Raw genomic sequence first — 26,617 nt, 5'->3', positions numbered from 1 at the left:
AGACTTATCCCTGTAATTATATCAGTACTTCAAGGATGACTGATTATTAACTTGTATTTCTAACAGTTTTTCTAAAGTTTTCATCTTTAATAAGACCAGGACTTTATATCATATGTTATCAGATTTAACTTAGCTGACACATCTGGTGACTATCACCTGGCATTGGTGTTTCTAAAATTGTTAAGGTATATTTTTGCAACTGTTCTTTTTTGGGGACTCTAGTCTCAGCTGTTCTCTATGATCCCTTTTAGTCTTTTATCTGGGTGACTCTTGAATTGCAAGGTTTAATTGACAGAGCAAGGTACATTCTTGTGTATAAAGACATTGAGATGCAGCTTCCCAATAAAGAACAGCATAAAACAGTTTTTTAACATTATCTATATCAAAAAGACATCCAAATTCCTGCTAACCTGAATCTAGTGACCGGAGCTCAGGGAACAAGTATAAAATTTTCAGTTACCATAGGCTAACTTTTCAACAAAACAAGCATACATATTTTTTTTCAAAAAAGAGACAAACAAGATTTTTTTTAAACCAGAATTAACCTAGTATGTTAAACATTCAGCTCATGTTTATGTTTTCCTTTTTAGATTTAGTATTTACAGGTATGAGAAACTATGAGAAACCACAGCAAACATAGTTCACATCCTCTGGCCTTTCACAATTTTTCATATACCTTCTGCATTTTTTTTGCTTTTTAGACTACATAAAAACTTTTATTAAAAACTTTTTTGTCTCTCCTCTCATTTTCCCGACAATATACAAATTTTCATCAAAGTCTTTTTCTGTGATTTTCGTCCAGCAGAACATTACATAGATATAATATTTAAGACAAAAGCAGAAATGTATACATCTTAATCAAAGGTGATAAGTATTTTTAACGCATTGTATATAAATGACTAAAATCCATATATTTCTCTTTTCCTGTGGAAACAAAAGCATAAACTTTTCCCAAACATAATTCATCTTTGACATTTACAAAGACATAGGGGCCAATAAAGATAAAAATAAACCTGGACATCCCAACCTGGTTTCTCCTCTTGAGAAACCCAGAAAAGCTGGAGGCCACTGACACCAACAGGATTCCACGTCTGTGGTCTGCTCAGAACTTGGTTCTTCCTCTCGAGAATCCCAGAAAAGCGGGAGGCTATTGAGACCAACAGAGTTCCACGTCTGCTCAGAAAGTTGGGACTGCTGAGACCAAGAGGATTCCTCGTCTGTGGTCTGCTCAGAAACCCCACAACTGCTGCCTCCTGAGAGAGACGTCTCTCTCTCCTTCCAGGATCACCGCCCAGACACGTCTGTCCTTAGTGAGAGTCTGAACCACCCATTCTCACTATCTCTGTGAGAGCCACTGACTGGCCTTAGAAAGAAAAAAAAAACATATAAAGATCAGACTAACAGCACAGTTATTTTCAGGTTGACAGCACACATGCAAAAATCTTACCAGTATCAGATCAGAACAAACCTCTAGACCTTTTTTTTTTGGGGGGGGGGTTTCTGGCAAGGGTCCCCAGGGTTCCCGACCAACACACCAAATGTTGTGCCCAAGTTGAGAGACTCTCAGAGAGACCACCAGAATCCAGTCAAGTCCAGAATTCATGTCTCTCTGTCTGTCAGCTGCCTGGCCAGCAGACCCTGGGCATCTTCTTTCTCCCTTGTTCTTTCCTCTCTTCTTTTCTTTTTGAGCCTAGATTTCTCCTATTTATTCTCTTTGCCTGCCAGACCCACCTATTCCTCTCCTTCCTAACTATTGGCTGGTAAGCTTTTTTTTAATTAAACCAATCAGGTAACTTAGGCAGGCAAGGTGAAACAAATGCAACTTATCTTTAGGTAATTAAACAAATGCAACATAAACAAATGTAACCCATCCTTACATTGTTAAACAAATGTATCATAAAGAAATGTAACACCCCTTTATATAGTTAAATATTCTGTGGCATAAACAAATGTAACACATCTTTGCCCAGTCAAAATACTATTCACAACAGCCATTTTAGCAACAACCATTTTAATGAATTCCCTATTTTTCTCTAGTGTTTATGCTAATATAAAAAATACACTCATTCTTATTTCTTTGAGTATTTTGGCTGGTATGAAGATAAAGGAACTGACACACAGAGACACAAAACCATTTTTAATGAACTGGTACCACTTTCTTCTCCCAGAATCTTAATTAAGAGCATCTGTCTGTTACAAGTCTCTCAGGATAAAAGGTTGTTAAAAACCAGTTGGCTACAAGTAAAACCTAAGTGTGTTTTATAAAGCATACAGTACTTTTCATTCATCCCACGTGTCTTTGAAACATAAACAGCCTCCCAGGTACTCTTACGGTCTGATGCTATTATGAAGAAGAGACTGCTGGGTGCAGTGGTATTATGTGACATTTGCACAAGTAACAACCAAACTGTAGGCTGACAGAAGAGGTCATAGGCACGGTTTGATAAGTACCAGAAGAATAATTCCATTTTTGGAGATGTGCTATCCTTGAAAGCCATGGAATTCGAAATAGACTTGGTGAAATGGATCCTACTAGTTGCAGATGCCTCTCAGAGAACACATGGACCCCTGTGTGGCAGGAAAGGGAACCAACCCTGCTCGGCTCTCGTGTGCGCGGCTGCCTTGGGATTCAGATTTTCTTACAGTTTGACAGCCTCCTTTGAGATCTAGCACGGACCTTCTTGGTGGCTTCTGAGAGAGGGCTTGGGCTAAGTCGTAGGAGTTCTGAAGAGAACCCTGGGGCACCTTTGGTAGATGAGGCTTGCAGCGGTCTAAACACAGTAAAAGACTGGCTGACCTTGAGTCAATCCTTCTCTGAGTTTTAGTCAATCCGTAAAATGGGGAAGCTATTCTCATTTCATGGCTCCAGATGACTGAGCTGGATGCTCGGTCTCATGGGAAGGGAACTGTGGACCTCTGCTGTTTTCTGATTTGGAAAAACTCTTACAGCCACGGGTTTTCCCCAGTGCAGTCCACCACCCTGAAAGTAGAAGGCTGCGAAAGGCTTCCCAGTTGTGGGGAACCTCAGCTTGACATTTCTTGTGCTTCTCGCTCTCTAGCTACAGACCTGGTTTTTGCATTTTTTTTCTCTTTATTATTAAGATGCCACAACACTGGCTGCTGAGAACGAAGCACTGCAGACGTGGGCTTCACGCCTTGCATCTTCCCCTACAGACGGAAGCCTGGGAAAGTGTTTCTATTATCCTAAGATGAACTTGAAGTGTGACTCTAGGTGTTGTAGGAAAAGGCACACTGTTCACACACTGTGACTGTCTTCAAGAAACTTCTTCTTTGTCCAGACTGAGATTTCAGCTGTCACAAAACACGAAACCTGTCACCTCTCAGGGTAACTTGTCCCTAGTTTCTCTGCATCAGGCACTCCCCATGTATAAAACTTTTAAGGGTCAGGCTGATAAACTCCAATACCCAAGTACAGCCCTCAGCCTTTTAAAAACAATTTATAGAAAGGTTTTTTTAGGCATCACTCACACCCAGCCACTCATGCACTCGTTACGTGCACACCAGCAGGAGGCATTGTTGTCGGAGGACCTCCATGACCTGGACTGTTGATGGGAAGCATGCTAACACCTGTTTCTGCCCTTCCCATATACTGCCCCAACCCCGGTCTGACTTGCTCATCATCAGAGCCTAATGAGTTGGGTTAGAAGCACCTAAACTTTCTTCCATATTAATATCTTACCTGTTCTTTTTCCATAGGCCCCTGAGGCCCCGTGGTCCATTTACATAGGTTAAAGCAAATCATCACACGCCTTTGCCTTCACAGTCTGGCATCCATGGGGCACAGACACATCCTCTGAACTCCTAAGAACAGATTAGAGATAACCACCCTCATTTTTCTGTTTCTCATTGATTCTCTTGGTAATTCTGGCGCAGTTTTTAAAACCAGCTTTGCAAAGATACGGACTTTCTCATAGAAGGTGTGGTTATCCGATGTCAGAACCCTGAAGGTACCCCAAGCTGAGGAGCCACTCTGTCTGACGTATTACAGAGCCTCTCTTAGCTTGTAGTGATCTTGAAGGACACCTCACAGTTGGTATGAGAGCCAGGGAATTGAGACCTGAGGACCCCTGGGAGTCCAAAAGGAAGGTTCAGAAAAGAAAATGACTCTTCCTGTTATACACATCTCGGGCATTCTTACTGAGCTTACTGTTTTTTCCTCTCTCATATGGAGTGTAATATGTCCACCCCAGGGGAACTTCAGTTTGTTCCCACATTGATAAACAGACATAGGTCATAGTCTCACCCCACATTTGACTCCATGCTTGCCAGGTGTCCTCACTGATTTGCTGTATAAATTCACTGAGAAGACAGGGGCGCCTGTTCTCCCCAGAACCTATAAAGCAGGCTTCTTTCGTGGGTCATGTTGCTGTGGGGCTCGGCTGAGAGACAACTCTGGGAGGCTCTTGACATCCCGTTGTCTTTGCAGACCAGGATCATTCTTCTGAACTGGTGTGCGTGGTTCCTGCGGATGAAGAGGCCCGGGGAGGACAAGGTGCGGCCAGCCTGTCAGCACAAGGCTCGCCGCTGCAGTCTGGCCAGCGTGGAGCTGAGCGCAGGTGCTGGGCCGCCCACCAGCAATGGCAACCTACTCTACATCGGCTTCCGAGGCCTGGAGGGCATGCACTGTGCCCCGACTCCAGACTCTGGGGTTGTGTGTGGTCGTCTGGCCTGCTCCCCGACACACGACGAGCATCTCCTGCATGGTGCCCACCCCTCCGATGGGGACTCTGACCTGGCCAAGATCCTGGAGGAGGTCCGCTACATTGCCAACCGCTTCCGCTGCCAGGATGAGAGCGAGGTGGTCTGCAGCGAGTGGAAGTTTGCGGCCTGCGTGGTGGACCGCTTGTGCCTTATGGCCTTTTCGGTCTTCACCATCATCTGCACCATTGGCATTCTCATGTCGGCCCCAAACTTCGTGGAGGCTGTCTCCAAAGACTTTGCTTGATATCACCACACAGGACATGCACAGATAGGAAAAGTATCTGGGAGGCGGAGAATTGGATCCCTAACCCCATGTCATGCCAAATGGAACAGCTCTGAAGTGTCTGGGTAGCTGTCAGCCCTTAGTCTTAGTTCCCTGGTTACTTTAACGAAAGAGATCCCAACACCCTTGCGTTTCTTTCTTCCCATACTTCCCGTAGTCCTATCCTTGTCCTCAGCAGGGGCACTCGTGGTCATTTGCCCCCTCTGCTCAGCCCTATAGGGTAGATCTCAGTGGTTCTAATCAGCCAGTAGAGGCCTGTCCAGTCGGTGTTCCGTGTCTGCATGCCCCTTGTCATGGGCTCACACACCAGAATTTACTGTCTGTCTGTGTCATGCACAGACCCAGGCTGAAACCAAGGACGAACAGCGCTCACTGGGTCCATTTTAACAACTTCCTTGCTAAAGGAAGGCAAACACAAATTCAATTCTCTGTCGGTTTTTCTGTGATTTAACTTTGTTTTTTTTTTTTTGTTTTTTTTTTTGTCATTTTGTCTTTCCTAATGACCAACTTTGTATCCGAGAGGAAGCGGGCCTTCTAGATGATGTTTTGAGCAAGCGGATTCCTGTAAATCTGCACTGTCAATGAAATTAGCACCCAGGTTGTATCATTTCTAAACTAGGACTAGCCCTAGCTAAAGCGTTTGAAAGCTGTGGCCCTGTAGATTCCAAGCTCCATGCTACATCAGTGTCCCAAGGGACTGAGTTTGTTCTATTGTGCAAAAGCTGAAGGGCAAATAGAGTTTCGAGTGTTAACAAGAGAGTAACTGACTCTCAGATAAACCTTTGTGTGTGTGTTTTTAATGAGCGTGTTAGCTGCTCTGCGTGTCAGACTTCATTAGTAGAAGTCTGTGCATCTGTACAACTGCACCCCACCAAGGGAATGTATCCTGTGTTTTTCCCTCATGGTGGGACCAGAGAGAAGAAGTCGAGACCTTTCTGGGCTACTGTGTGACAGGAGCTGAGGTGAGGAGATATAGCTGGTGATTCGTAGATGCCGAGCTAGTGGTACCAGGATCTTGCTTTCCTGCGCTGCCTTCCATAGCTCCAGGTGCAGAGCTGCCTCAGGGTCAGTGCGTGGATCCACTGGAGATAGATGTGGGGCTGTTGTTGTTTGTGGGGTTTTTTCTCTTCTGAGTTAGGGTCTGACTATGTAGCTCATACTGGTCTGCTCGCATTTCACATCTTATTTGTTGATGGGGTCTGAGGATTGTTCACCAAGAAAATCTTTTCCTGTTCCATTATGTTGTCGATTTTCTCAAAGCTTAAAAACTATACCAAGCTCCCGAACTCCCCCCCAAAATTTAATTTTCTGACTCCAGAGATGGAATCATGAGGGAAGATTGCATTTTTCAAGACAAAATAAGTCAATAAAAGCCGGGCGGTGGTGGCGCACGCCTTTAATCCCAGCACTCAGGAGGCAGAGGCAGGCGGATCTCTGTGAGTTCGAGGCCAGCCTGGTCTACAAGAGCTAGTTCCAGGCCAGGCTCTAAAAAAGCTGCAGAGAAACCCTGTCTCGAAAAACCATAAAAAGAAAAAAGAAAAAAAAATAAGTCAATAAATACAAATACATAAACAACACTTTTTCTCAGCCATTAATTTTGCTGCAGGAAGATGAAGGCTTGGTGGTACCCCGTGTGTATGTGGGCATGTGTGTGTGTGTGTATGTGTGTGTGTGTGTGTGTGTGTGTATGTGTGTGTGTGACTGAAGAGAGGAGATAGTATAGAGTGCTGTAGCAAATCTGGAGACTTTGTTGATGTCACCATCTGGAGCAAGATCTTTCCCGGCATGTATCTGTTACATCCAGTATCAACAAATGATGCACAAAATTTTTTTTGCTGGTGTTATGCGTTTTTATTAAAGTAACTGGAAACAAATAGGTGTGTTTTGGTACCTACAGACCAGGCTTTGTGTCTTCTTGTTAGTTAAAAATTGAACCCTAGCCTTTGCTTTGACTATCTGAGTAATTATTACCATTTTAAAAATAATGGTAAAGACTAGCTGTGCTTATAGTTATAAGATGTGTATGGTTCAAAATTGTCTCCCCCTTGCTCCCATTTCCTCCTAGGAACAGTTTTAGAGGAAGAAAGAAAAGGTGGGGACAGAGAGGGAGGAGAGTGTGGAGAGACTTGGCTGTTGTTTTCCTAGAACTCTTGCTTGAAACGTGCTTTGCATCTGGTGTTTTGTCCTAGAGAGCTTTCCGTAAGGACATCTAAAGGTCTACCTCATTCCTCTTGAGAGCTGCTTAGTGTTCTACTCCATTGGTGGCTTAGAATTTGTTGAATTAGCCTTTTAGTGGTGAACACGTAGCTACAGTATTTCCAGGTTTAGTGGTGAGCACGTAGCTACAGTATTTCCAGGTGTAATGGTGAGCACGTAGCTACAGTATTTCCAGGTTTTATTTTTATACACAAGTCTGTAGTTAGCTTTTTAGTGCATACTTTGCCATATTCTTTTCTGACTGTATCTTGGTATAAATTCCAGTTTAGAAATGGATGTAGGTAGGACTATATGCATTTAGACTTCTGATAAATATTTCCAAATGGTCCTCTGTGGTCAGTGGGTACCCCCACCCAGAGTACAATTAAAGGGTCAGATGCTCAGCTCTCTGGTGTTAAATATTTTCATATTTAATTTTTCCCTTCCCAATCTGACTGATAAAAATGATAAGGCAACCATATTCTGATTTTAGTTCATTTCACCATGAGCAAGGTTGAATTTTTCATATATATTTTGGTAATTTCAATTTTATATTCTATCTTTTATACAAATTTCAGTTTTTTATTCTCTTAATCTTTGTTTGGCATTTGTTTTTTATGCTATTTATTGAGTGCATATATATTGACATATATTAAAACTCTATGCTGCTAGCTTATTCATGGTTTCCATTGTAGAATGTAAGATTGCCCTCCAAAAGATCTTCCCTGTATTGAGTTTACAAATAAATTTACTCCGTTTTCTTTCTAAACCAGTGTTTTCATTTGCTTACCTGTATAACTTTTGATTCTTTAAGATTCATCATAAGAAATGTAGATAAAGATTTAGTTGTTTTTTTCTCCAAGGGTGGTCACTTGTACACTAGACATAGAATAAAGTATTTCTATCATATGAGACTCTTCCCTCTGGTCAGATTGTCACCGTCTGCGTAAATTAAGTTTCTCGGGGTGCTGTTGTGTTTTGTTGATTAATCTGCCTCGATGCTCTTGATTTCCAAAGCTTTACTCATATTAGTATTAATATTTTCAAGTGGATACTCTCTTCTGCTCCGCCCCCTTACTCTGTGTGTTATCAGCATCAAATTGGGGTCACAATGGGTTTACACAGCAGGTCTTCTTGTCTGGGAACTCCACGATTTCAGCTTGTATTCAAATCTAATTTTATGTAGTAAATAGGACTGTTCAGGAAAGTCCTCCAAATTTCTTGCTGTTCATTTCTGGGTATCTTACTGGGTGGTTACCATTTTCGGTTGGATGGCATTGATTCTGTTTTCCAGCCGAATGTATAGGAAAGTAGTTGAATTCTGTATGTTAATGTTAATTAATCACCGTAATTGTGATCATTTTGTTTCTAAGATTTTCTTTTAACTCATCCTTCCCAATATCTTTATTTGCCTTTCTATCCAATTGCACTTGAGACCAGTAATTGGCTTGTTTGCATACTTGCCTTGTTCTTAACGTTGATGGATATTTTAATGACTCACAGTTTTACTTGTATGAAGACATGTATTTTCTTCATCATAATAAAAGTTATCTGTGTATCCTCTCAACTATTACTGCTCTCTGGGAAAAATCGGGATAGTATCTTTATGTCAAAGCCTTCCCAGGATTCATAGAAAGGATCAGAAATTTCAATTTACCCAGCAGAAGGTTTCATTAACAGAATAATTAAAGTGATATTATAATATATTCCTGAGGTGATGGCTACATTGTCATATGATTTTGACTGTCAATGTTCATAATTAAAATTAATTTATGGCTTGGTTTTGTATACAGTTAGATTCCATCAACTGTGGATGAAAAATATTTAAAAGTCACCTCTTTACTGAACATAAGCAGCCTCCTCGTCATTCCTTTGTTAATGCAATATAGCAAGTACATATCATTTGCATTATAAATTATATTACAGATGGTGTAATATAAATGAGAGGGTGTGTGGGGATCATATCCAAATACTACACCATTTCATAGGAGGACTTGAGCATTCTCACGCTCTTGTGTGCATGTGAGGTCCTAAAGCCAGTCCTAAGGACACTGAGGGAGATTCTATTTGGTTTTAGAGTCGTTTTCTACTCAAGTTTGCAAGAACTGCCTGAGAGCTGTCCATGTTTCTGAGTTTCTCCACTGAACAGATTAGTTCTTATAGAACATTCAATGTCAATCTTACTTGTATGTGGTGTGTGTGTGTGTGTGTGTGTGTGTGTGTGTGTGTGTGTGTGGTTTGTAGGTTTCTGTGTGTATGCTTTTTATACAGGAGCTCTTTCTGTATCCCACATAACCCACTGTGAGTACCTCATGAGTTGGAAAAGAAGCCCCAAAGTCCTGGCTATCTACAGGTTCAGTCTCTGGGAGACTTTGTGCCCATCCCACTTATCAGCATAGTTCACTTTGGGAATCACAAGACTGTGAAACCATCTATAACTCTGCGCAGATCTTAACCATGCCTTGCCTCTCTCTTCATCATTTAAGATTATGTATCTTAGCCGGGCAGTGCTGGTACACGCCTTTAATCCTAGCACTCAGGAGGCAGAGACAGGCAGATCTCTGTGAGTTTGAGGCCAGCGTGGTCTACAAGTGCTAGTTCTAGGCTAGGGCTCCAAAGTTGCAGAGACATCCTGTCTCAAAAAAATATATCATATATCTTTCTTAGATTTATTTTGGTGTGTGTGAGTCTGTGTGTATGGCCAAGTATGTGGAGTCCAAGGTTGATGGTAGGTAACTTCCTCAATCACTCTCAACTTGATTTTTTGAGATACCATTCTGTCTTTGAAGCTGAGCTTTTCCAATTAGCATAAACTCTCCGACCAACAGGCCCCAGGGACTTGCGTCCACCTGCTAGCTCTGCAACTTCAGGTACATCCAGCTCTGGAGCTTAAGGTTAGGTTGCCATGCTTGTGTGACGAGCCACCTTCCTCACCCTCCTAAATTTAAGTTTATTGCTCCTCATAAGTTCGTGGCTGCTTTTTTCTGCTGTTCTTGTTTTTTAATATTTTGACTTCCTTTTCTTTCAAAAACCATTTAGGCAGGTTTGTGTTGTGGTAAAATGACATATAACTTTAAAAAATGGCCATCATCAACATTTCTACGTGCACAGTTCAGTGGTGTTTGCTCATTCACACCACGTGAAGCCATCATGAGTCTCCAGTCCTGTCACTTCTCCTCTCCCGAGGCTGGGACTTCTCACTCTCCATACTAGGTCCTGTCTCCTCTGCCCCGTTTCCTGAGACCCACTAGTCTGCCTTCTGTCTACATGAACCTGGCCATCTCATGAACTTCATGAGACTGTAGTTGGAGTTCATCTGCTGGAGAACAGCTGCTTTTATTTGTATGGTATCTTTGGAACTCATTCATGTCAGAGTGTCTTTGCCAGCGTGTGGGTTTTTAAGTCAGGTCAGCAGATGCCTGTGGGTGTTTCCTTTTCGTTTTTCTTTTTTTAATTATTATTTTGAGGCTTTGCAACATGTTGTATTGCTGTGTAAGCTTTGCTCCATGATCTATGCTGACCTTGAATTCAGGATCCTCCTGAGTGCTGGTGTCACAGGTTTTTCCACCACCAGGTTTCTTGGCTCTCTATATTCTTGTTTATTATATGAAAACCCGAACTTTATCAAAATCAAAATTGTAACAACTGGCTGCATGTTTTGATATATAGTATTTTTATTTTGGGGTCTATTAAAATCTTCATCTTAAACTCACCTGAGACTATTTTTAAAACCAAGCCCATAGCTGCCTTTTCTTAGTGGGTGCCTGGCAAGTCCTTACAAACTGTTTCTTCTGTGTACTCTGATTATATTTCTCAGGGCTTTATCCACAAATACTGATTTTCCAACATCTGCTGGGTGTCCTACTAATTTAGCTTACTCCTGACACTAATTGCCCAATGTAGGGCAGACTCGACAGGGTTCAGACTCACAGATATATCTGACCCCTTTTAAAAAAAGTGGTAGCCCCAACCTACTCACAACTTTGTTAGATTTGACTACAAAATAGAGGTTCTGTAAGGCCCTTTCTAAGGTCTGAGCATTATCTAGGAGAACTCAGGGACATGTTTTAGCTGCTTTTGTCTGTTATTTAAAGGCATCCACGTCCAGATAAGTGAAATGGAAGAGATGCACAGGAAAGGTGTTTCCTGCTGGGATACAGGGATGGAGGTTTCCCCATGCAGCTCAGAGCACCCACCGTCCCCCTCCCATTTCTCTGTGCTCAGCAGCCCAGAACTCTGAGGATCTGCCACCCGGGGATGGCCCCACCTCCAGCTCCCATTCTTCCCTGGCAGATGGGCTGAAAGAATGCAGCATCTGATCAGGCTTGGTCCTTCTGGTAACCTGGCCTTACCCAGGAGCCAATCAAGAACCCCTTAGCTCTCAGCTCTCCCCTGGAGCATCTCAGGATGAAGATCTCCGCCAAGACCAAAGCAGAACAAATGTTGCTCCTCACTCATCTCCCAGGTAACGACAGAACCAAGACCTTCCCATCAGTTGCCCTGTGCCAGGAGCTGGGAACGCATTGATTATATCTGTTAGCTAACTCCTTCACATCAAATTTTACTTTTATTTTTCTAAGGCATTATTTTTATATTTATCTGGACTATATAAAATATATTTTAATATATATTTAATTTAATAATCATTTTATTTTAATATAAATGACACATATGACTTTAATGTCTTTTTAAGTTTCTGAAATAATTATCTTTTGGATCCTGTTTGGGGATTTCTCTGTGTTTGTTACATGTTTCTTTGTTTTTGATACATGTGTCTTTTGGCACATGTAGCAACCTTCAGTAGAAATGGAATGTTTGTTTTTTATGTCACAGGATACCTTGATAGTTTAACATAGAATTGAATCTATTCATAATGTATCATGATTATAGTCTCTGATACGTTTTACTTTTCATCTCAAACCAACACATATTATTAGCTGTTTCGTTGCTTTTCATCCTTCTATAGTTTTGTTACATAACTTTACACTATATACTTCGATATTCTCGATTCTCAACAGAGTCTCATGGCTGCCATTTGGGGTAAATGGAGAGATGTTGATGAGAATGTGGAAATTAATTCATTTTGCATGTAATCTCTTCCTACCAACCGTGATAATGTAATTATCTTTGTCGCTTTTACAATTTCACAAGTTATATTTATCTTCTGCAAGTTCATTTCCTTTCATTGCATAAACTATGTGAACATATGCCAAGTGTATTTCCGTCTTTTTCCTCAGTTTTGGGGCCTGTGTATAATTATGTCTTATTCATGTCTATCACCTTGGAAATCTGAACCTTTCCCTCTCTGCTGCTAACTTTTATTCTTGGCATTGTCATCTCCATTCCTCCCCAGTTCAGTTTTTCATACTTTTATTTATCAAGTCTGTTCTGAAGTGGTGGTTGCTGTGGCTCTTCATTTGTGTTCAAAGTTCTGCAGTTCCCCCTTTCCTTGTATCCCTGCTTTTATTTTATCTTTGTCCAAATCAGTTTCTCATTAGAGTCTCGTGCACCATGTTGGAGATTCTCCCTTTGCTTTCTCAGCCATATTTGCAAATGGAGTCTTTTCCTTCCCCATGGGGTGCTCATTGTTTTTCCTCAGGTCTCCAAGTGTTCCTTGGTAATCTCTTCTTGCTTTTGTTTGACCTGAACAGCTCTGCAGGGTCTATCTATTTCTTTTGGAAAGGCATCTCTGGTCCTTCTGAATTCTCTTGATTCACAGAACACAGGCTTCCTTTATCCAGTGTAACAAGCCCCTCTTGCGATGACCATGACATCTAGCGACACATTCTTGAGTGAAAGGGGGAAAGTTTAGAGAGATGTCGTCAGTTGCCTTTTCCTTGGTGATATTTTTCAGAATGCAAGCATGCATAAAAAGTACAGGAGTTTTGGCGATGGCTTCAGAGAAGCTGACAGGGTCGTTAGCTATCACACATGCATAGCAGCGGAAACAATTCACAGAGTGAAATATGTTTGGATACCTGTGATAAGAGATAAGAAGAGGGCGAGCAATACCAGGTGGAGCTAGAAATTGGGTGGCAAGTTCAGTGAACTACCAACAGGATGTGCTGACAAGTGAGAAGAGAGGGACAAGGTGGTCGGTGGCCTGGAACGGAGGCGCAGAGGTGATGCTGTCAGACGAGTCCCCTGGAGGCGGCCACAAGCTGCCACACAGTTACCCAGAGGGAAAGGAGGAAGAGCTGGAATGTCATTGCAATTTCCTGCTGCCTCCTTAAAAGCAGCAGGGAGCCTCTGAATGTTCTAAGCAGGGCAGAAGTGTAACTAAATTTATCTTTAGAGTATTGACCAAAAAAAAAAAGAATTCAGTGATTTTCTCTCTTTTCATAGAAGGATTTGCTAAGCACCATACTGTGAAGCTAAACAAGTATGATTGGTATCAGAAAGGCTCCTTCTTAATTTCTCTCTCTCTCTCTCTCTCTCTCTCTCTCTCTCTCTCTCTCTCTCTCTCTTTTCTCCTCTCTCTCTCTCCTCTCTCTCTCTTCTCTCTCTCCCTCTCTCTCTCTCATGTGTGTGTCTGTGTCTGTGTGTGTCTGTGTCTGTGTGTGTCTGTGTGTTGCATGCACCGGAATGTGGAGGTACCTGTGCCTGTCTGTGCAATGACGAGGACAAAGGATGCCATCCATCACGTGTCTTCCTCTATACTTTATATCTTACCCTCTTGAAACAGAGTCTCACTGCACTACAAACTCACTGTTTGGGCTAGGCTGGCTGGCAAGCAATCTCCCGGGATCTGCCTGCCTTGGATCTCCCAAATGTTGGGCTCACAGGTATACACAGCCATTACCAGCTTTATATGGGTGCTGGGGATTTGAACTAAGGACCTCAAGCTTGCACAGTAAATATTCTTGCCCACTGAACTATCTGTCCAGCCCCAGTTCTCCTTAAGTTTTGAGGTCATATAGGGCATGAGGTTTGGATGAAGGTTTGGGATGAAGAATTTGCAACCAAGAAGACTTGGGTAAAGAACTTCCATTCAAAGCTCCAGACAGGAGGACCCTTGAAGAAAAATCTCAAGGTGATTTTTACAGGTAACAATTATAAACTTTCCTTCATCTTCCAAGAAAGATGTGAACCCTGACCCACCCTCAGTCTGTGTGGACAGGTGTAAGGAATACTCCAGTAATGTGAACATTGAGGCTTTCCTACAAAGAACATTTGAACAGGCAGAAGGCAGCCATGCACAGCAAGGTGTGAGAGAGGGCTGCCGGCCTTGTAGTGAGGCAAAGTAAAGCCCGAAAGCCTGAGTCTCTAGAATGCATTTAGCTAGAGAAGCTTTGTTGTTGTTGCTGCTGCTGCTGCTGCTGCTGCTGCTGCTGCTGCTGCTGCTGCTGCTATTGAAAGCTACTTTAAAGCCTTCTCAGGATAATTCCAACATCTGATTCATCTGTGTTGGCAACAACTTATTCAAGTTGCCATTTTCCTGTTTTCGGGCACAATAAGGGAATTTCAGTTACGGTTTAGACATTGTATCTGTCATGTCAGGAGACTCTGGGCCCCAGTTAAGTCTTTTACTTTAGCAGCAGCCAATGGCTTGGCTTTGGTTTGGTATGCTACTCATAGTCCTGTTCCAATAACAGTGTGAATCCCAGTCTCCGCTAGGTCATTTTCTCCTGTTCAATTTATCCTATGTCCCAGGAGATTGATCCTATAGCCTCTGCCATTGTGTTCCTAGCCTAGCCTGGCTCCGAAAGTCTCTTCTTGTCCTGTCGAAGAGCTTTCCCTGATTGTATAAGAGGTGTAGGAACCCTAGTCAATGTGGTATGAGCTCTTGGTGTGAACAGAAATGTCCTTCCCCTTGAAGAAGGAATGTGTGGGGCTTTCGATATACCCATTTTTTAGGTGGCTCTGGTATCATCGTGGGGTTGCTATATTAGTTGCTGTTCTCCTTACTCTGATCCACTTAAGGAATGAATTGCTTACTTGAGTCCATAGGGGATAGAGTTCACCATGTGAGTGAAAGGATGCTGGTGGGAATGTGAGCTGGTTGCTCACCTAGTATCCAGGAAACAGAGAGATGCAAATGATGGTGTTCAGCAGGCATTCTCCCTCTGGCCTCTTGGAAGTCGGCATCATGGATGGCATCAACACTTCCAGCACACATTTGAGTATCACAAGATTGGATGCCTTTAGTACAGACCCTGCTTATTACGTTTTTTTAAATGCATTCTGTGATTTGAAACATTGTCTTCCAAATTAAAATTATTTCCCTGTGTTTCTAAAGAAAAGACTGTAGTAAAGCATGATTCACCAGTGTCCTTGTTAAATAATAACCACAGCCTTGAACTTTGTTAAGATAAGGAAAAAAGCATGCTTTGACATGCAGAAGTCAGTGCCTGCTTCCAGCTGGGCTTCATTTTCTTTCTTGATGGACATAAACAATTTCACAGAACATGAACATCAGAAAGGCCATTGAATGCTTAAGATGGATCAAAACAAGAACTGTATCATCAGCCTAAAGTCAGACAGATCAGAACATTATAAAGTCACAAACTGACCCACCTCTCCCCATCTTGCTCACATATGTGAGTGTTGCTTTCTTTATTACTGAGCTCCTGATATCTTTATCTGCTCTGCCTTCCTTCTGGAAGAGGGGCGTGGAAGTCGTTCAGCACAGATTCTCTGCTTCTGAAGGTGTCTTACCTAGGGCAAAGCTTTGCTTCCCTGAGCCTTCCAGTGCTGAGTGCTCATAACTGAACTAGAGCTCCTCTATCAGAGCAGAAATACCCCTATAACAAGCCACAAGGGGAGCCATCTTTCATGGGGATTTATCTACTTAATGGACACCCTGATGCCTAAGTGCCTGACTCACTGAAGTCCTCTTCCTACCAGGCACTTGGTGGCTTTTATGGAATTTTGCTTGGTTTATCATGGCTGACCATTATTCTGGCATTGGAAGGCCTACCTGCTTGGAGTTCTGAGAAAATCCATCCAATCACAACAGATCCTAGGCAGGGAAGGCGCCATGTTCCAGGAGGGTAGTTCTCAGTCCTTGGGTCACTTGAGGCATGAATAAACAGTTGGGGTGGGGTTAAAGATATACTATACATTATGCTGGTATGTGAATAACCTGATAGGTGACTTTATGTTCATGATCAGAGACCTGAATGATCCATTTACATGAAATTGCTGTCAAGAAGGAAGCCTGATGTATTAGTCAGGAAATATGTGTCTAGACTCTTATCTCTGGACATTGGCTTGAGCTTTCCAGGTGTGATAGGTTACTTCTAATTCACAGGAAGCAGTATTTAATATGTTGTCCTCATTAGGACCATCCCAATGTTGGGGCGGCTGACCACTCCCTTGTTTGAGGGGCATGGCCGCCCCAGGGGCGGAGGATACCTTTAAAAGAACTGGGTTTGGGGTAGGCCGGCCCTTTTTCTTCCCTTTTCCTCTTGGTTCGCGTAAGTTTATCCCATTTTTCTCCCTTTATTAAAACTGATTTATTCTAAAAGGACTATTTTTGTTTATTTCCAAATTCCTCCGACTGCCGCTACATCCCAAGACCAGCAGGTGTGTAACCTATCACACCTGAAACACCACGTGCGTGGTTCCCCTTGTGTACACTGAGTAAAGTCTCTTGTGTCCCAGTTTGTTTCACTGTGTCTAGCTGGAGGGCATCCTCAGTGTATTCTCATACTAAAACAGAGTAATATCCAGGAGATCTTGAGTACTGTGTAAGATTGCTTACATAATCCATCTTCATCTCCGTTGCATTCATGGACACTCAGGGTTTTAACTTCTAAACTAAGACAATCCTTGCATCTTTCTGCAGCGTCCGTCTAACAGTTGCCAAAGGAATAACCTTATGAGAACTAATACACTTGTTTTATTCATTCATCAGATGATTCTACCACCGATAAGTGAGATCTACCCAATTATCTAAACTCCCCAGATAGGTACTTTCTGACTTTCAATTATTCTTACCTGCATTCAAAGAACATTTTTGAGATAGCAAAAGAAATATAATGTTTACTACCAATTTATTCATAGAATCTCAAAAAATTGCCAACACACATATTGACATAAAGAACAAACAGTAATAAGTAAAACTTACTGAATTCTCTGGTTACTAAAGCACTAAAATTATGCTAAGAAAGAAGTCAAAATCAGGGAAGCTTACCATATCTGTTGGGGCCTGTAAGCTATAGTCTATGTGCTACTGTGTCTACAATTGATGGTGGAGTTAAGAAAGCTCCTGAAGACATGCTCAGGTCTGCATAACCTTCCTCTGCTTTCCTGAGTGTGAGCATAAAGGAGACATAGCCAAACATGGAACATTTGTTCTTTGTATGGTGATGGTTAGCAAAACTCCATTTTATGCTAGGCTTTCATCTTGATACTCACTAGCCATTTGTCTTTGACTTCAGTCCCTGGGAATAGGTTCCAAGTAACCCTGACTCAGTTACCCCATACCCAGAAATGTATAGCATGGTCTACTTGTTATGTTAAGACAACTGCTTTTTTTTTAACTTCTGTAACCTCTTTATTCAGACAATCAGGAAGCCTTGACTACCTAATCTTGGCAGAGCACCTTAGCTCTTGCCTTGCTTGTGCAGAGACTCGAGGTCTTCTTGTGGTTTTTACCTTTACAAGTCCTTTTCTCACCTGGCCTTCTCACAGCAATCTCAAGGGTGGCTCAGAGATTATTGTCCTGCTAGCAGTAATTAATCAATATTTTCAATATAACTAGGCTGAGTCTATGGTCCTTTCCAAGGTATCATGTCCAGTATCACAGGATAATCTTGTGCTCCAGGATTTCACAACTGAGCTCATCCTCTGAAACAGTCACCACTTCTGGCTTTATGCATCTGAATACAATTTTTTCTAGCTTTGGTGTATGGGGAGAAGGGAAACATAGGGCCCTGGACTATAAAAATAAAATGAATACTGAGTATGGCACAGAATTCTACAAGAGTTTCAAAGAACTAATACCAATGCTCCTCAAAATGATCCACACAATAGAAACAGAAGGAACACTCTTTTTGTGAGGCTACAATTACCCTGATACCCAAACACACAAAAACATTACTAAGAAAAAGAATTACAGACCAATCTCACTCATGAACATTGATGCAAAAATACTCAATTTTTTGACAAGCCAAATCCAAGAATACATCAGAAAAATCACCCACCATGATCAACTTGGCTTCATTCCAGAGATAAAGGGATGGTTCAATATATGAAAAATTTGTCAATGTAATCCACCATATAAACAAATTGAAAAGAAAGATTATATCATTATATGCTGAAAAAGCCTTAGACAAAATACAACATCCCCCCATGATAACGATCTTGGAGAGAGCAGGGATACAAGGAACATGCCAAAACATAATAAAGGCAATATACAGGAAGCCAACAGGCAATATCAGACTAAATGGAGAAAAACTCAAAGCAATCTCAAAGACAAGATTATCCACTCTCTCCATATCTATTCAATATAGTTCTTGAGGTATTATCTAGAGCAGTAAGACAACAAAAATCGATCAAGGGGATACAAATCAAAAAGAAGTCAAACTCTCACTATTTGCTGATAATATGATAGTTTACATAAAGAACCCCCAAATTCTACCAAGGAACTTCTACAATTCATAAACACTTTCAATAATGTAGCAGGATACAAGATTAACTCAAAAAACAGTAGCCCTCCCTTACACAGATTATAAATGGATTGAGAAAGAAATCAGAGAAACATCACTCTTCATAATAGCCACAAATAACATAAAATATCTCAGAGTAACTCTAATGAAACAGTTGGAAGACTTGTATGACAAAAACTTTAAATTTATGAAGAAAGAAATTGAAGAAGACACCAAAAATTTTAAAGAGCTCCCATGCTCTTGGGTAGGTATAATTAACATAGTAAAAATGGCAATATTACTAAAAGCAACCTACAGATTCAATGCAATGCCCATCAAAATCCCAGCAAAATTTTTCACAGACATTGAAAGAACAGTACTCAACTTCATATGGAAAAGCAAAAACCCAGGACAGCCAATACAATTCTGTACAATAAAAGAACTTTTGGAGACATCACAATTCTTGACTTCAAACTCTACTACAGAGCTACAGTACAGTATGGTATTGGCATAAAAACAGACAGGAGGACCAATGGAACCAAATGAAAGACCTGGATATCAATCCACATACCTACAAACACCTGATTTTGGACAAAGAAGCAAAAAATTAAAAATGAAAAAAGAAAGCATATTCAACAAATGGTGCTTGCATAACTTGATATCAGCATGTAGAAGAAAGAAAATAGATCTATTTCTATCACCATGCACAAAACTCAAGTCCAAATGGATCAAAGATCACAACATAAAGTCAACAACACTGAACCTCATAGAAGAGAAAGTGGGAAGTATACATGAATGCATTGGCACAGGAGACCACTTCCTAAATATAACCACAGTAGCACAGACACTGAGAGAAACAATTAATAAATGTTACCTCCTGAAACTGAGAAGCTTCTGTAAAGCAAAGAACATGGTCAACAATACAAAATGGCAGCCTACAGAATGGGAAAAGATCTTCATCAACCCCACATTGGACAGAGGGGCTGATCTCCAAAATATACAAAGAACTCAAAAAATTGGCCATCAAAAGAACAATTATTCCAATAAAAAATGGGGTACAGAGCTAAACAGAGAACTCTCAACAGAGGAATCTACAATGTCTGAAAGACACTTAAGAAAATGCTCAACATCCTTAGCCATCAGAGAAATGCAAATCAAAACAAGTCTGAGATTCCATCTTACACCTGTAAGAATGGCCAAGATCAAAAACACTGATGACAACTTATGCTGGAGAGGATGTAGGGTAAAGGAAACACTCCTTCATTGCTGGTGGGAGTGCCAACTGGTACAGCTGCTTTGGATATCAGTATGCTGATTTCTCAAAAAAAAATAGGTAACAACCTTCCTCAAGACCCAGCAATACCATTTTTGGATGTATACCCAAAGGATGCTCAATCGTACCACAAGAACATGTGCTCATCTATGTTCATAGCAGCATTGTTTGTCATAGCCAGAACCTGGAAACAACCTAAATGCCCCTTAACTGAAGAATTGATAAGGAAAATGTCATATATTTACACACTGGAGAACTACCCAGCAAGACAAAAATCATGACATTTTGAAATTTGTGGGCAAATGGATGGATCTAGAAAGTACCAGGTTACCCAGACCCAGAAGGGTAAATATCATGTGTACTCACACATGCCTTTTAGACATGAAACAGAGAAAAAAACAGCCTACAATTCACAATACCAGAGAACCTAGACAACAATGAGTATCCTAAGAGAGATGTACATGGATTTTATATACATGGGAAGTAAAAAAAGACAAGATCTCCTGAGTAAATTGGGAGCATGAGGAACATGGAAGAGGTAGAAGGGGAGGGGAGAATATGGGAGGGAAGCAGAGAAAAATATATAGCTCAATAAAAACAATAAAAAATATTTTTAAAAAGAAAAGAAATAGTATGATAGTATGGAGGTCAGTATATGAAATGAGCCTTACCAGAAGAAAAACCATCTTGAAAGTTCTGGTTCTTTCTGGAACCTCTAAGGGAGAATCTGTTTTGGATCCCTTTTCATCTTTTAAAAGTCATCTTTGTTACTTGGTTTATCGTCTGTTCTGACATAACATTCATTACCTTATCCTTCCCAACTTGTTTTCTTTCCTGATGTAGCTCCTACCTTAAATGCCAGGGGTATGTTCCAAGACAGCCAGTGAGTGCAGGTAGTGTGTAACCCTACATAGACACGCTATAATGACGTGACAACTGATAAGGGACTATCCAGTAGACAGCATCCACAGCGTAGATGTGCTGGGTGAGGAATCACATAGACCCAGGTGTGATGGACCAGGGTGGTGTTAGATTGCGTCATGAAACCCAGCTGCTGTATGATTTTAAAAATATGAGTAAGGGAACTTTCCATTTAATATTTACAGATGGTAGTTGACTGCAGTTAACTAAACTCTTGGAAAGCAAATCTGAGGTCAGTGGGGGCAGGGACTGGTGTATAGTTTCTCTCTGTCTCTTAGCAATCTAATCATGCTTTTGTGTAGAGTGTTGTCTAGCTATTTCCTCCAAACTAAAACATCCTCTCTCTAGGGGAAGAAAATCCTAAGCCTGAGAATGTTCATTAAATTTAAAAGTCCCACAAAGTTTGTGAAGCTTACAAGACTCAGGAGTCCCCTTTATATAATGCCATAAATAATTGGATGGAGGAAAGGAAACAGTTTGGTGAAGCTCGCTGTAGACTGGGGAGGAAATCCCACAGATGCAACTTTCATGAATCACCTGTGGTAGGATTAGCTTTTCGGTGATGTACCTGCCTTTGAGCCACCCCCGCTGTTGTAAGTCACCCTTCATTTCTGCTTCTCTAAGTATCACCATTCGACAAACTACACTTGGGTGGAAATTTTTCTTTGGTCTATCATTTGGTGCCCTATCTGGAGTGAAGAGATATCTCTTTACATCTCCCAAGGAAAATGTGTGCCAGTCGATGCCTAGACAGAGACCAACTGAATAAAAGATATTCTGAATAGGAGCAGTTGCACAACCATTGTAATGACTGATGAGCAATGTGACCAAAGCTAATATGGCTCAGAGTGGAGCATCAGTGGGGCAGCTCCTCACCACCATGTGATATGGGGTCGGGTGCCTCTTGCTGTGCTGCATCATCCCAAGTATGACTGATAGATATGCAATGAAGTTTGAACTGTCTGAAGGTGGAGGGTATTTGAAAGATTCCTAGAATGGCCATTTTCCTTTATATGATTTGAGGTGGTACATCTCACTGATGAATAGAATCTGTCTTGTGTATGTAGGCAATTCCTCAAAATGACTTATGGACTAGAGACTATATTATAATCTCTGAAAATAGTGTATATGGGGCAGGATTGTAGGCAGTTGTGTGGCCTTAGCTGTAGATGAAAAGATGTGTTAATTAGGGTGAGCTTTATATCCCAAAATAACTTACCCTTGTAAGGGAGGAATTAGACCAAGAAGAAAATATGCAGAATTTACCCTCCCCATCAGTCTTTGATTTGTAAAGGAATGTATAAAAAGAAGAGGTGGAGTTGTTGGCTTGCCATTTTATTTATAGATGGCAGGGTAAAAGGGGGGAGAATACAAATTATGTACAAAACTTGGAATTTATGGGAAGAATTGAACAGTTAAGAAGGACACAGCAAGAATAGACATGATAGGTCTGACCTCTAACACAGACAAAGGGAATAGAAGTGATTGATAGGTCTGACCTCTAACATAGAGGGAGGGGGAATTCATGTTTCACCATACAGATACAGCCTTGATAAGGAAATCATTGCTTGAATAGAGAAAGATTTTTAAAAACAAGTAGTAGGAAAGCTTTTGACAACTGGTCTGTGAACTGGTGGGACTGTGGGAGAAGATGTGATCTACTTGAGAGCCATGGAAAAGAAAATCTGAGTAATCTAATCACTCATCCCTATTTGAGACAAAGGTTGTATAATATAAGCCAACCCCTGACTGGCTAACCCACATAATCCAGTAGGGATATGTGGTTATTGCTAATTGAGTTTCCCTTGGTTATCAGGGCCTGGAAGACAACAGAGAAAAGGAAGGCATTACTGAGATAATTAAGATATATGAGAGATGGTGTTTGATTCCCACGTTACTTGGCTGATAAGACTGAATTTACAGGCCAAAAACAAACAAACAAATAAACCAACCAACTCAGTTGGAGGTTGGAGGGTCATTTGTCAATGTGTTACTTTCATTGGTTAATAAAGAAACTGCCTTGGCCTTTTGATAGGCCAGCCCTTAGGTGGGTAGGGTAGACAGAACAGAATTCTGGGAGAAAGAAAGCAGAGTGAGGCAGATGCCATGCTTCTCCTACCCAAGACAGGCGGTGGTTAGACTCATGCCAGTAAGCCACAGTCAAGTGGCGATACGCATTAATAGAAATGGGTTAATCAAGATGTGAGAGTTAGCCAGTAAGAGACTAGAGCTAATGGGCCAGGCAGTGTTTAAATGAATACAAATTTGTGTGTTGTTATTTCGGGGCATAAACTAGCCAGGCAGCCAGGATCTGGGCGGGAATTCAGCCTGCCGCTCTCATTACAACATAGAGTGACTTTGCAAACTTCATGCTGGCGTGTCACCTTTATAGGATAGACGAGGCTCCAGCAGATCTGAATGATCTAGACTTGCACATAAATCAGTTCTGTAAGCTGCTAAAGCGCTCAAGAGAGGATTAGAAGAAAGGGGAAACTGGTCAAAGAGTTATATCCAGGTCACTCCAAAATAAATGAAAAGATTTGTGTGGTACTGAAGTTCCTAAGGGAAAATTGACAGAAAGTCAAATCCTGTGCTAGTGAGCTTTTAGAAGGCTTTAAAGCCCAAGTAACCATTCATAAAAGACATAAAACATGGCAGGCAAAAATGTTTTGTCCTACCATTGGGCAGATCTTCCGCTCAGATTATGTGTAGAAACATTGTAAGAAACTATACTGTGGATGGAGACTGCACACATAGCTCAAGATCCTTCAGCAGCTAGGCATGGCCAACAGAGAGGTGGAAGTTGTAATACGACCCTGGAGACCAGCAGACCCCAGAAGTGAGTTCTAGCTGCAGGCATGGCAGGCAAAAGCATGACACTGCACCCTTATCATCCTTAATGAACACCCACAAAGCCAGTTGGGGTCAAAGAGCTGTATGGTGGCTCAATTGCAGGATCCCAGTGCAAAGATGTAGGATGCTTCATGCAGAATATTACAGAGTAGGAAGAGCTAAATAAAGTGGTTGTTTAGTTTAATTCCTGGTTAATGGGAATCAGCCACGGCTGATAAAATAAGTCAATCAAACCAAATTAACAAATCCAGGTTTATTCTGAGTAAAGAATTCCTGGGTGGCCCCAGGGTAAGTTGAGGAGACCATGAGGGGAACCTACTAGGTGGGGGCTATTAATGCCCTCGGGGGTAAAGCTACAGAAGGCAGACTTTCTCAGGGCCAGAGTCTGAACTGAGACAACTCCAGGGGAGGGGGTTCGGGGTGAAGTTCCTACCTAAACATTCTGGACTCTTTGGGTATAGGGGTGCTTGGTTCAAATCTGACTACTTCTGGAGGACATGGGACAATGCATTGAAGGGAAGTGTTGGGAGTTGGTGGGCTCACATTTAGCAGGAGGTGAAGCATCCAGTTAGTTGCCATCCTAGAGACCTCAAGCATCTGTTCCTTGAGAGAGCTGAGAAGGCGGGTTGCTAAGAGAAAAATATATTGTTGTTATCAGCATTATGAATGGGGCTAGCCATAAGAAGGGTGACAACTGTCAGAATGAAAGGACCGCAGAAGCACCCTGGTTGTATAGGGCAAGGATGAATGAATGAGACACAAGAGCAGATATGCTGTTTAAAACCAAATTTCAGTTGATGGATAGGTGCCCATTTGAGCCTGGAGAGGTGGTACCAGTGGTGAAGTCCCATGTGCTGGTGCAGGTGCTGGCATTATCCGGAGGGCCCTCCAGAGGTTGGTCTTGGCCCAGTCAGGAGTGAACCTGTAAAATATGCTCAAAAATGGATAAGGTCAAAATAGGCTCTGGAGACTAATAGTTTTTACCAGACCCAATTTCTTGATACAGCATCAGACCTTCTCCCAGAAACCTACAATTGTCTATCAGACCCCAGAACAGATTTACATTTTGGTACCATAGCAATAGGCTATGACTTCAGGTCGAAAGAAGACAACCAGAGGAAATTTCAAATGTTTAAACCCCTGAAGTTACACCTGAAACCTGTTAATCCTGGACTACGAAGCCTGTGAAAGAGGCACACCTGTCTGTACTTTTAGCAGGTAATTTGACTAATAAAGTAACGAGCTTCTAGTACCTAGTCATCCAATACCATCAGACAGATCTGAGAGGGATAAATAAATGAGCAGATTGAGATTTTTTTTCTCAGCTATCCAGGCCATCCCAAATCTCTCTGCAATCTTTGGCATACACCTGTCTCAGAAACAGTACTTGCCTTTAGCTCTTGAACCCAGGAGGCCTGACAGATTTTTCTGAGTCTAGGGTTTGGTCCATCCGTCTTGGCAGGATGAGACAATTGATTCCTCCAGTGTACTGTCATCTGTTCCAGGCAGGGTCCAGGCAGCTGATGAGCTGAAAGGTAGGTTTTTCCCTCTGTGTCTGGATTTGCCACATCCAAAAGTAAGCTTCCTTTGAAAGTTCTTTTACAGCCTTGAATCTTCTTGGAGGAGCTATGGGATGTTGCAGGAGCTGGCATGTCTCTATTATAAGGTTTTTTTTTAATTAAATGCCATTCTCTCAAATCTGTAAAGATACTTAAGAATCAGGGTATTATTACCTGTCAGGTATATCTAAATTATACATAATTTAAATTTGGACATATAGTTTACCCAATCAGTGAGATTTCACCAATGTTAGTAGAGGCAAGAAGATTAGAAGGAATATGAGGCAAACGGGGGGAGGGGCTTTGGGTGGAGCCCCCACCAGAACAGTGATACCTTTCATCCCCACCATTCCACTAATCTTGTTATTTTAAAGAAAATGTTGGTAGAAGAGGCTATTTTCATGATATATTGTATCCTATTATTTAAAAACTGGATATAGCTGCTAACTCCCAAAATTTTCACTTACTTGGGAAAAAATGGTAGTAGGCTTTCAGAGGTCCTGCCTTTGGAAAAAAAATGCTTTTGTTATGCAATGTATGCATTTATTATATGTTATACATTTTATTTTATAATGTCATCCCTCAGGTATCTGACTAGTTTTGAAAAGTAGCTGGAAGAACAGTGAGAGCAGCAGCTGAAGAGTTTTTATTTTGTGATGTTGTTTTGTTTGAAAGCCATCTTGGATTGAGAAGGGTATTCTGAGGAGCAATAAGGTTATCGAATCCAAATCCCAGTGCTGAGGGGTGAGTTACTTCCTTGTGGGATTTTGACTAGAGAAGCCCATGAGGTCCTAAAAACCATTGGCAGGCTGCCAACACTAGAGCCTGTTTGTAGCAGATGAAGATACATTATTGAAGACACTGCACACTTTGGCTAACGGACATGAAAAATTAGGGTGGAGCTGACTTGGGAGCTCCTCTCCCTGCTGTCTGGCTGTTAAAGTGTGAGGACAGTGGTTCTCAACCTTCTTGGTGCCTTTAATACAGTTCCTCGTGTTATGACAACCCCCAACCATAAAATTATTTTGTTGCTACTTCGTAACTGTAATGTTGCTACTGTTATGAATTGTAACATACATATCTGATAAGCAGGCTATCTGATATGTGACCCCAAACCGGTCATGACCTGAAGGTTGAGAACATCTGTGCTAGAGGTACTAGAGTTAGAATTGTGGTTTCCCTTTCTGTTTGGTTATAGATCTTGTATGCTATACTA

The 26,617-nt window shown here is 41.5% G+C and overlaps 1 protein-coding gene across 1 annotated transcript in view; it reads left to right on the top strand.

The window, feature by feature from the left end:
- Chrna7 (cholinergic receptor nicotinic alpha 7 subunit) overlaps nucleotides 1–5,335 on the top strand; it is a 119,095-nt gene extending 113,760 nt beyond the window's left edge. Inside the window, exon 10 of the mRNA XM_038314045.1 lies at nucleotides 4,448–5,335. Coding sequence (XP_038169973.1) covers nucleotides 4,448–4,966 — 519 coding nt within the window. The 3' untranslated portion in view covers nucleotides 4,967–5,335. The remainder of the gene's footprint in view (nucleotides 1–4,447) is intronic.
- Nucleotides 5,336–26,617: the final 21,282 nt, after the last annotated feature.

The sequence above is a fragment of the Arvicola amphibius genome, chromosome 12 (genome assembly GCF_903992535.2).
Source record: "Arvicola amphibius chromosome 12, mArvAmp1.2, whole genome shotgun sequence".
Classification (NCBI taxonomy): Eukaryota; Metazoa; Chordata; class Mammalia; order Rodentia; family Cricetidae; genus Arvicola; species Arvicola amphibius.
This window is presented reverse-complemented; position numbering and strand designations above follow the sequence as displayed.